The 12,206-nt window shown below is 44.0% G+C and overlaps 1 protein-coding gene across 1 annotated transcript; it reads right to left on the bottom strand.

The window, feature by feature from the left end:
• Positions 1 to 8,452: 8,452 nt before the first annotated feature.
• Positions 8,453 to 11,482, bottom strand: LOC137776619 (disintegrin and metalloproteinase domain-containing protein 20-like). Its single transcript, XM_068563279.1, has one exon. The coding sequence runs from the start codon at positions 11,428 to 11,430 to the stop codon at positions 9,226 to 9,228; it is 2,205 nt and encodes a 734-aa protein (XP_068419380.1). The 5' UTR covers positions 11,431 to 11,482; the 3' UTR covers positions 8,453 to 9,225.
• Positions 11,483 to 12,206: the final 724 nt, after the last annotated feature.

Genomic DNA, 12,206 nt, shown 5'->3' with positions numbered 1-12,206 from the left:
ATTTTATTAACTTTTGGTTTATTTTTCCAATCTTTCTTTTTTTGCAAATAAAAGAAAATAAATGTGCCTATTTGAACCAATCCTCTTTCTTACAAAAAGAGCAGCTGTATATTACATGTAATGTGATGAATATAGCGTTGTATCCCTTAAGAACAGGTCCTGGAGATCATGTCATATCAGTGTATAGAAATCTTGCTTATCCATTTTAAATGTTGCCAAGTATCCATTGTGTGGAAGTATCATATTTTATTCAGTTAGTCCTCTATGGGTAGGCATTGGTGTGGGTAGGCTTCCAATCTTTTGCCATTATATGCCACAAATAACCTTATACCAAAGTAATTTCAAAGTTTTGAAGTATATCTTTAGGATAAAATTCCAGAAGGATTGCTGAGTGCAACGTTAAGTGCACATGTATTTTTGCTGAATGTCAACAAATTCCACTCCATAGAGGTTCTACCAGTTGTCTTTACCACCTGCACTGTATGTGAATTTTGTTCCCCATAATCTCACCAACAGAGTGTGATACATTTGGTAGCTTAGAGAGGGCTGCAACTTCTTTGACACTACTCCACTTGAGATGTGGGGTCTATTTATATCCCTGTAACGGTTAATTCTATGTATCATCTTGACTGGGCTAAGGGATGCCCAGATAGCTGCTAAGACATGATTTCTGGGTGTGTCTGTGAGGGTATTTCTGGAAGAGATTAGCATTTGAATCAGTAGACTGAGTAAAAAAAGGTCACCCTCACCAGTGCAGGTGGGCATCATCCAATCACTGAGGGCCTGAATAAAACAAAAAGGCAGAGGAAGGGTGAATCTGCTTTCTCTGCTTGAGCTGAGACACCCCTTTTTTCCACCCTTGGACATCAGTGCTCCTGGTTCTCAAGCCTTCAGATTTGGACTGGGTCTTACACTATCAGCTCCTCTGATTCTTAGGCCTTAGACTCAGAATGAACTACACCACCAGCTTTCCTGGTTCTCCAGCTTGCAGATGGCAGACTGTGGGACTTCTTGGGGTCTATAATCACGTGAGCACATATTCAATCGGTTCTATTTCTCTAAAAAACCCGGACTAATACGGATTTTGATACCAGGAGTGGCTTTAGAGGAACAGAATTTTAAAGATGAGTTTTCTGAATTGGTTCTGGCATTTCTGAAATTGACTCTTTAATCTGATTAAAGACTCTAATGACTCTTTCCAGTAGTAAAGAGAGTACTGATAGTCTGTGGTGATAGTCTGTGGTGAACTGTTGATTAAAGATAGGTAATATATCTGCATTGGAAACTCCTAATCAACCACTATATGAAGCAAAGAGAGAAGTGGATACTTTTGGACATTTTTTAAAACTAAGGGATAAATGACATTGGTTGGTTGCCTAATGTTGCTGGACAAAGTGGTGAAAGAAAAGCATGAACCCAGGGATTCCAATTCCCAGCTCAGGCACTCCGTAAGTGATCTAAGAGCTCCTATGCACGCCCTGAAAGACAGCCTTATCTCTAGGAGTCACAGGGTTGAAACTGGTGAAAATGAAATACAGAAACTCATTTTGAGACAGGCTGAATTACAACACAAATTGAACTCCCAGCCTCACTGTTAAAGTGAAGGGACTGATTAGGAAAGAACGAGATCCTGTAAGTTGGGATGGGATGTGTGAGAAGACCCTGATGAAATTGTGGAAACTGAGCCTTCTCTAGTGAGTCTTCCTGACCAGGGGAAGAGTCCTCCCCACCCCCACCCAGTAGCAGCAGCCTCCCCACCCACAGTGGTAGCAGCTTCTCCATCTGTATCTGAGGGGATTAACCCTGCATTGCCTGAGGAAACAGTAATGGCCTCCCCTGAGAGAGCTGCCATGCAAAACAATGCTGACTCTCCTCAGGACCCACCCCACTACCCGCTCTGCTTCTGGACCTACAACTAGAGTCAAGACTTAGCAGACCTCTAGAGGTGAGGTACAAAGTGTGACCCATAAGGATGTGTACTACACTTCATAAGAACTATTTGAGTTTTCTAATCTATACAAGCAGACGTCCAGGGAACATGTGTGGGAATGGACTCTGAGGGTGTAGGATAATGGTGAAGGGAACATAAAGTTGAATCAGGCTGAATTTATTGACATGGGCTCACTAAGCTGAGATTCTGCATTTAATGTTGCAGCTTGGGGAGTTAGAAGGGGCTCTAACTGGAAATACCCAACGTCTCTTGGTTTAATGTAAAGGAAGGCATTCAGAGGCTTAGAGAGACTGAAATGTTAGAGTGAACTTGTCATTTAAGACTTACTCACCCACACTGAAGGGGTCCAGGGGACATACCTTTCACTAATATTTTGAGAAATAAATTTATGAGGGGAGCCCAACATCCTTGAAGAGCTCCATGATGGCTCTTCTCTGGAGGACAGATCTTAGAGTGGGAACCACGGCCACTCAATTGGGAAACCTAAATGCAATAGGAATATATGTATCCTAGGGTGGCAGGGGCCAAGTGGTGGCACTCAACCCAGAGTGACAAGACAAGGAAGGCAAGATTACCATAATGAACAGTAGAGCCAAAGCAGCAATCAGAAAAGTCAGACTCACGCAAACCTTTGGTCTTGGTGAGTTAATCACGATGCTCCTAGAAGAGAAATAGAAATTCTCTCTTGATCTAAATAAGCAGAAAAGCTCTAAGTCAAGTGAACAAAAGTCACTTAACTCAGAAAAACGGAGTCTCAGCCATTCAATCAATTCCCAGGGTTAAGCCAGTTTACGGACCCAAAACCCCTTGAATGAATGGGATGCCAGTTCCCCTTGAGGAAGGACCCTGATACACTAATGAAAATTTATACAGTTAACTTTTCTCTCAGCCTTCCCTAGAGGGACCTGTGGCCCTTTACCAGGGTAACTGTACATTGGGGGAAAGGAAATAATCATACCTTTCAGAGACTACCAGACAGTGGATCTGAACTGACACTGATTCCAGAAGACCCAAAACATCACTGTGGCCCTCCAGTCAGAGTAGGTGCTCATGGAGGTCAGGTGGTCAATGGAGCTTTAGCTCAGGCCCATCTCACAGTAGGTCCAGTGGCTCTCTGAACCCACCCTGTGGTTATTTACCCAGTTGCAGAATACATAATTGGAAAAGACATATTAGCAGCTGGAAAAATCCTCACATTGGTTCCCTACTTATGCAGTGAGGGCTATTATGGTAGAAAAGGCTAAGTGGAAGCTATTAGTACTGTCTCTACCTAGGAAAATAATAAACCAAAAGTAATACCACATCCCTCGAAGGATCACAGATACTACTGCCACTATCGAGGACTTGAAGGATGCAGGGGTGGTGATTCACACCACATCCTCATTCGTCTCTATTTGGCCTGTGCAAAAGACAGGTGGATCTTGGAGAATGACAGTGGATTACTTTATTGTAAGCTTAACCAGGTGGTGCCTCCAATTGCAGCTGCTGTACCAGATATGGTTTCATTGCTTGAGCAAATTAACACATCCCGGGGTGCCTGGTATGCAGCTATTGATGTGGCAAATGCCTTTTTCTCCATACTTGTCCATAAGGCCCGCCAGCAGCAGTTTGCTTTCAACTGGCAAGGCTAGCAATACACATACACTGTTCTCCCTCAGAGGCAAATCAACCCTCCAGCCCTATTCATAATTTAGTTTGCAGGGATCTCAATCACCTTTCCCTTCCACGGGATATCATACTGGTCCATTATATTGATGATATTATGTTGATTACACCTAGTGAGTGAGTAGTAGTAACTACACTAGGCTAATTGGTAAGATATTGGCGTGTCAGAGGGTGGGAAATAAATCTGACTAAAATTCACTTCTACCTCAGTGAAATTTATAGGAGTCCTGTGGTATGGAGCATATCAATATATCACTTCTAAGATAAACAGGAAGTGGCATCTGGCTCTCCTACAACCAAGAAAGAGGCTCAATACCTAGTGGTCCTCTTTGGATTTGGGAGGCAACATATTCTTCATTTGGTGTGTTACTCCAGTCCATTTACCAAGTGACCTGAAAAACTGTTAGTTTTCAGTGGGGCCCAGAAGAAGAGAAGGCTCTGCCCCAGGTCCAGGCTGCTGTGCAAATTGCTCTGCCACTTGGGCCATATGATCCAGCACATCCAATGGTGCTTGAAGTCTCTCTGGCAGGTAGGGACACTGTTTGGAGCCTTTGTCGGGCTTCTATAGGTAAATCACACTGCAGGCCTTTAAGATTTTGGAGCAAGGCTGTGCCATCACCTTTGGATGACTACTCTCCTTTTGAGAAACAGCTCTTGGCGTATTAGTGGGCCATAGTAGCTACTGAATGCTTGATGATGGGCCACCAAGTTGCCCGTCATGAACTGGGTATTATCCGACCCACCACACCATAAAGCGGGCCTGCACAGTACACTCCATCATCAAATGGAACTGATATATACAAAGTCAGGCCCAAGCAGGGGAGCCTCATGGGGAGTTCCCTGTGATCAGTTGACAGGGGAATAGAAGATCTGGCCTGGTTTAGAGATGGTTCTGCATGATATGCATGCACCACCTGAATGTGCACATCTGCACCACTACGGCCTTTCTCTGGGACATCCCTGAAGGATAGTGGTGAAGAGAAATTCTCCCAGTGGACAGAACTTTGGGGAGTTCACTTAGTTGTGCACATTGCTTACAAGGAGAAAAGGCCAGATCTGTGATTATATACCAATTCATGGGCTGTGACCAAAGGTTTGTTCTGCATGGTTAGGGACATGGAAGGAACATGATTTGAAAATTGGTGACAAAGAAATATGGGAAAGAGGTATGTGGATAGATCTCTCCGAATGGTCAAAAAACATGAAGGTATTTGTGTCCCATGTGAATGCTCACCAAAAGCTTATCTCAGCAGAGGATTTTAATAACCAAGTGGATAGGATGACCCATTCTGTGGATACCAGTCAGCCTCTTTCCCCAGCCACCCGTCATCACCCAATGGGCTCATTAACAAAGTGGCCATGGTGGCAGGGCAGGGTTGGCAGTTATACATGGGCTTCACAACATGGACATCCACTCACCAAGGATGACCAAGCTATGGCCACCACTAACTGCCCAATCTTCAGTGGCAGAGACCAACACTGAGCCCCAAATATGGCAACATTTCCTGCGGTGATCAGACAGCTACCTGGTGGGTGCGTACCAGAAGAGGGTTCATTACACTGGACTGCTTCCAGTACAGAAGGGGAAGCATTTTATTCTTACTGGAGTAGACACTCTGGATGTAATTTGCCCTCCCTGCACCCAATGCTTCTGTCAAAGATACCATCCATGGACTTACAGAATGCCTTATCCACCACCATGGTATTCCACACAGCATTGCCTCTGATCAAGGAACTCACTTCATAGGGAAAAAAATGTGGCAATTGGTCCATGCTTATAGAATTCACTGGTCTTACCATGTTCCCCAACATCCTGAAGCAGCTGTCTTGACAGAATGGTGGAATGGCCTTTTGAAGACTCAGTTATAGTGCCAGCTAGGTGGCCATACCTTGCAGGGCTGGAGCAAGGGTCTCCAGAATGCTGTATATGCCCTGAATCAATGTCCAATATATGGTGCTGTTTCTCCCAAACCCAGGATTCATGGGCCCAGGAATCAAGGTGGAAATGGAATTGACATCACTCATTATTAACCTTAGTGACCCACTAGCAAAATTTTTGCTTCCTGTTCCCATGACTTTACACTTTGCTGGCCTAGAGGTCTTAGTCCTAGAGGGAGAAATGCTTCCACCAGGAGACACAACAATGATTCTATTAACTGGAAGTTAAGACTGCCACCTGGCATCATCAAAACATCTACAAACAATAAATGCTGGAGAGGGTGTGGAGAAAAGGGAACCCTCTCGCACTGTTGGTGGGAATGTAAATTGATATAGCCACTTTGGAGAACAGTATGGAGATTCCTTAAAAAACTAAAAATAGAACTACCATACGACCCAGCAATCCCACTACTGAGCATATACCCTGAGAAAACCATAATTAAAAAAGAGTCATGTACCACAATGTTCATTGCAGCACTATTTACAATAGCCAGGACATGGAAGCAACCGAGGTGCCCATCAACTGATGAATGGATAAAGAAGATGTGGCACATATATACAATGGAATATTACTCAGCCATAAAAAGAAACGAAATTGAGTTACTTGTAGTGAGGTGGATGGACCTAGAGCCTGTCATACAGAGTGAAGTAAGTCAGAAAGAGAAAAACACATGTGTATGCTAACACATATATATGGAATCTAAAAAAAAAAGGCTCTGAGGAACCTAGCGGCAGGATAGGAATAAAGACACAGATGTAGAGAATGGACTTGAGGACGTGGGGAGGGGGAAGGGTAAGCTGGAACGCAGTGAGAAAGTGGCATGGACATATACACACTAACAAATGTAAAATAGATAGCTAGTGGGAAGCAGCCACATAGCACAGGGAGATCAGCTCGGTGCTTTGTGTCCACCTAGGGGGTGGGATAGGGAGGGTGGGAGGGAGACACAAGAGGGAGGAGATATGGGTATATATGTATATGTATATGTATAGCTGATTCACTTTGTTATAAATCAGAAACTAACACACCATTGTAAAGCAATTATACTCCAATAAAGATGTTAAAAAAAAGAAAGAAAGAAAAGAAAAGAAGACTGCCACCTGGCCAATTTGGGCTCCTCATGCCTCTGAATCAATAGGCAATGAATGGAACTATGGTGATGGCTGGGGTGATTGATCCTGATTACCCAGGGGAAATTGGACTACTTCTCCACAGTAAAGGTAAGGAAGAGTAGGTCTGGAACACAGGAAATACCTTAGGGTATCTCAGTATTAACATGCCCTGTTATTAAGGTCAATGGAAAACTATAAAAACCAAATCCAGCATTGGCCCAGACCCTTCAGGAATAAAGGTTTGGATCACCCCACCAGATAAAGAACCATGATTAGATGAAGTACTTGCTGAAGGCAAAGGGAACAGAGTGGGTGGTAAAAGAAGATGGTCATAAATACCAGCTACAACCATGTGACCAGTTATAGAAACAAGGACTGCAATATGTCGTGAGTATGTTCTTATTTTTATTTGAATACATTTGCATTCATATTTCCTGTTTGTTTTCTTTCCTTTTTTTTCCTTGTTATTTCCTCTTATTCCCTTAACATGTAGCATAAGGCATATTGAATTTATATCATAGTATCTCATTATTAATTTCACATCATAGTATTTAAGTTACCGGATATCAAGAAGAACAAACATCCCTGAGGGCTTTACTTCCTCTTCTGGGGAAAGGGTAAATATATAAATCACCATATCCTGTTGGTTCTGTTTCTCTGCTGAAGCCTAATACAAGTTCCATTCCATGATGGGTTGTACACACTAAACCAGAGACCTCTACATGGGTGGGAACCAGGGGCTGGAAGTAGAAGTGGCACCACTTACCATCACTCCCTATGACTCACTGAGGTGGTTTGTGCCTCCTGTCCCCTGCAACTCTAGGCTCTGCAGGGTCACCAAATGGGTCACACTTTCACAGCGGGACAAAGCTAGAGTCCCACCTGGGCATTTGGGGTTTCCTGTGTCCCTGCAGTAGCAAGAAGAGGTGTCACAGTCTTGACAGGCATACCTGAGCCTAATCATCGAGAGGAGGTAGGGCATATGTGTGGAACCCAGGTGATCTCCTTAGGTGCCCCTTTGTATTTTCTAGCTCTATTGCTACTATAATGGATAGATTCAGCAATCCCAGCCTGAGAAAGACATGGTGACCAGGCACTCAGGTGCTTTAAAGATAAGAGCCTGGGTAATAACATAGGGTTAACATCCAACCCAAGTCATCAGAATGCTATCTAGAGATGAGGGAAACTAGAACAGATAGTGGAGAGACAGTAAGTATCAACTTTAGTTCCAGAACCAAACACAGTACTAGGGTCTCTGCTTCATCCCACTAACCTCTCTCTTCTATGGTTCCCCACAGGCATAGATGCCTGCCAGAATCCTGGAGGAGCTGTTTCCAGAACATATAAAGAAAAGTTGATCAGAGCAATGCAAAGATCAGACTGTGGAATTTCCAAATGAGCCACCTTCATCCTCCTCCCAGGAAGTCTTGCTGACCAGCTGCTGGGATTATGATCAGCATAGAGCCTCCAGATGTTAGCTCTTTGGGGTCAGTCTCAGTTGCTGGGAGGTGCATGGCCAAGCTCTTACCCTTTCCAGGGCACCCACATCCAGTGAATAAGCAAGGGGAGGGTATGAAGACCAGGCCATTTTGGACCAATTCAAGACTAGTCTGTCAGGCAATATTCATCCTAGAGCTTGCTGCCAGGTTGGCCAAGGCTGAAATGTGAAATGGCCAAGGCTGAAATGTGAAATGGCCAAGGCTATTTCTCATCTGCACAACTGACTTCACCATCCTTTCTCTCTAACCTCTAATTCAGTGTCTGCTACTGGAGAACTCAAACTATCATAATGAAGTAACTACTGAAAGCACCTAGACGTCCTAGGGCCAAGGGAACAAAGGAAAGAAGTTGGGTTCATTCAAGTACTGATGATTTAAGGAGGTCCTCTGCAGAGCAGGCACCAAGACCTCTAAGGAGAGCAAGTGACTAGCTGATGCTGGTGCTTCAGCAACTCAGAGGAGGACCACACTGCTAACCGCAGAGCTGCAACTCTGATCTCTGAAAGTATCAGTGGTCATCTGGTGCTGGTACCTCTAATGAAGAATGAGGGTAGTTCTAACAGGGTCAACAAAACTGCAATCCAAAGCCAAATGTGGCTACCAATATGACAGAGTAACTTTTAGCACACAAGAAAGTAAACTCCCTTCTCCCTTCATCCATCATTCCAGGCTACTTCTACTGCCCCCTTTTGGCACAGCTACTTGGAAAAAAGCTGGCAAAACAGCAATGGGGTATGTAGCGGCACATCCTGGACATTTTAAGAGTACAAAGGTGGGAGGAGGTTTACAACTGATAGACATTAGCTTAAAAATGTGACTTTGCCATGCCTTTGCTCAGGAAACATAAAGAGATGACTTCCAGGGAAAAAAAATGAACTTTTAATATTGCTTAACACACTGAAGAGTAAGTAAGAACATGCTAGGAATTCTTCAGTGAAATATTAATGCTTATGATTCTGACATGAGGGATCCTTAAATTCTTCTTGAAACAGACATGCCCTAATGCTTCTCTACTATTAAAAGAAAAACCAGAGATTTAAAAAAAATGAAGCAGGAGCCTTAGTCACCTTCTTCCTCCTCAGTCTCTTTTTCTTCCATCGTTTCTGCCTCCTTCTTCCTTTTATGTTTCTTACAAAGCACAAGGATGCAACATAAAAATAAACAAGTCAAAGGAATAAACCACAATAATGGCTGGTTTCCCTTCTTCAGTCCTGTCTCTTCTGCTTGGGGATTAAAAGGTGGGCCACTACTATTACTACCTCCATTGCCTTGGTGTTCGCAGTAGGGAGGTGCCCATCCAGGATTGCAGTGGCATTGTTGTTTATTATTGCAGATCCCTTTCATGTGGCAGGTCTCAGGCTGACAGGCTTGTGGCACGTGAACCATACTGACACACTTGTTGCGGATACATATCTTTCCTGGACCACACATTGTGCCGTCTTTCACTTGACCAATATCAGATATGGACATCCCTATATGATAATCAGTGCCCCAACAAGTGGTGTCATTGAAGTGAAGCTGATGCACTGTGGAATGTTCTATCAGATTAGGAATTACTCCCACATTTTCACACTGAACTCTCCCACACAGGATATCAGGGGATGCACATTTTACGTATTGTGTGTCTTTGATACCACAGTGACCAAATCGATTTCCTTGGGTGTTGATTTCTTTGTAGCAACTCTGAGGTGCACTCCTTGCATCTTTGCCAAATATCTCCCTGCACTGTTCATCATGGTTATTACAGCTCTTTTGATAGCAGTAGGCACCATCACTACAGGGAATCCCATCCTGCACATATACATCTTCTGGGCACTGATGGGATGTCCCATTGCACCACTCCGGAAGGTCACATTCACTGATCTGTTTTCTGCACACAGTCCCTGATGACATGACCTTGCAGTCTTTACAACAAAGCCCGAAAGCACAAGCAGCTCCAGGCTTCAGAGTGCAATTCAACAGACAGCAGGGATCATTTATGCACTGTTCTATGGTTCCACAGTCACACTCCTCTCCTTCTTCGACCACTAGGTTCCCACAATACTTCAGCCTAAAGATATTCCCTGGATGTGGAGGAGAGTAAAGACATAATCCATTACTGATAAGATTGTCCCAATACTCGGCATAACTGCAGTTGCTGAATTTATTTGTCACCTCTCTGGCAGGAAACATTATGCACCACTGAAGTTCACACACACACCATTCAGTATCATGCTGCATACCTAAATTATGACCAAGTTCATGGGTCACAACAATTGCAAAAGCATACAGACTCTCGTCTTCAAAAACATTAACTCCACTATTAAAAGGACGCTGGCATATTCCACCAACATAGGCAAGTCCAAGCTTTATGCCAAATGATTTTTTTATGAAAAGATGGGCCGCATCATGTGACAGTCGGTCATCAAGGTTAAAATACTTCCAAACAGCAAAATCCTCCAAAAGCTTATCTATGTTATCGATGGGAACTGGGTTTCCTTCAGTCCAGACTTCAAGCCCAGTTAAAATTACATCAAGTTCCAAAGAGTGATACAAGCTACCTATTACATTGACAACATCAAGTATTTCACGCTGCACTACTGACACATTACTTTCCGAGTGAATGAATCGAAGATTGTCCACAACCACTACCAACTCAAGAAAACGCAAGTGGGTCCACCAGCCTGTGTAAGAACTTTGCATCAGAGTGAAATTATGCAACTCTTGCAACTCCAACTGGCGTGCTATTTCCTCTTCTGTTAACCCACATCTCATAGGTGGGAACTGTGTATCATCATTGTCTATCTTATACACCAGGTGTTCAAATGTGGCAGAAAACCTAACTGGTTCAATTTCATAAGCAAGATCATTTATCTGTAGTATTCCTCGAAAACCTCCAGAACAAGTACTGAGGGCAACCAGGGACTTGGGAACCCCCTCCACATAACCATGATAGTAGCAGTCATCAGGAACAAAAGGCTGATCCTGGCGGAGGGCACGCTGGTCTGTGTAGGTGAACACTGGGAGGTGTCTGGAAACCAAGAACTTCTTGACCCTCAAGTGGGCAATGTGTCTCTGGCCCCCAAACCGCAGGCTGTAGGAGAGCCAGCCTGGAGCCTTTGCATTTCTGCCCCTGCCAGTCACCTTCAAGGGGATCACCAGTTCTGGAGAGGAGAAGTGCTGGGAGGCCCTGGCTTGAGAGTGGTCAGAAATGAACAAAGACACTCCAAATGAGAGCAGCAGAAGAGTGACTCTGATGTGCACCAGGGCCTCACCCACTGCCATTATGGAGCCATCTGTTTAGGGCAGAAGAGGGCAGGGCATCAGGCGCTACTGGTCTGGCTCCTCCCTCTGAGCTGTTCAGGGTGCAGGGCTGACCTTTATGGATCTGTGTCTTGGAAGAGTTGAACCATCAGAGCTTCAGTGCTGAAAGTGAAAATAGAAAGAAGAGCTAGGATGGGGTGGTTGGGGCAGGGAGGGTGGGGGGGGGGTGGAGAGAGAGAAGAAGGTGATTTCAATTGGGACAAGGCTTGAATCAATAAAATTCCTGAGATTGTTTCATATATAAGTAAGGGCAAGGGGTGGGGGAAGAGCAGGTTTCCAGGGAAAGAGATGAAGGAAATGCATCGTAGGTTGGTAGTTATTGAACCTGATAAAGATTCATTATATACTGCTCTCTAAACATGTACACTGGCATGACATTTTCCCTATTAAAAAGATTGACATCTGACTCCCAATTTCTCCTCCACCCAAAAATCTACTGATACTCTGCTAGCTTCAGTAAGAATGTAGACGGCCCATCCAAAGCTCACCATTTTTTTAATCCCTTTATTCAGACAGTTTGATCCATCTCTCCTTCTCTTCTACAGACATCTTATCTAGCCCCCATTTCTGTTTGAGGTTAGCAGTCAAACTAAGCCTCACTTAATGGACTCATTAGTTTTGTGAGAACCCCTCCAATCAAGACAAATTTTTATTTTATAACGCATTCTTACATGCAGAAAATTCCTGGACATTCAAAGGAAGGCATCCATACTGACGGAGTAATAGGGAAAGGGGCT

Source organism: Eschrichtius robustus, chromosome 1 (assembly GCF_028021215.1).
Source record: "Eschrichtius robustus isolate mEscRob2 chromosome 1, mEscRob2.pri, whole genome shotgun sequence".
Taxonomy (NCBI): Eukaryota; Metazoa; Chordata; class Mammalia; order Artiodactyla; family Eschrichtiidae; genus Eschrichtius; species Eschrichtius robustus.
This window is presented reverse-complemented; position numbering and strand designations above follow the sequence as displayed.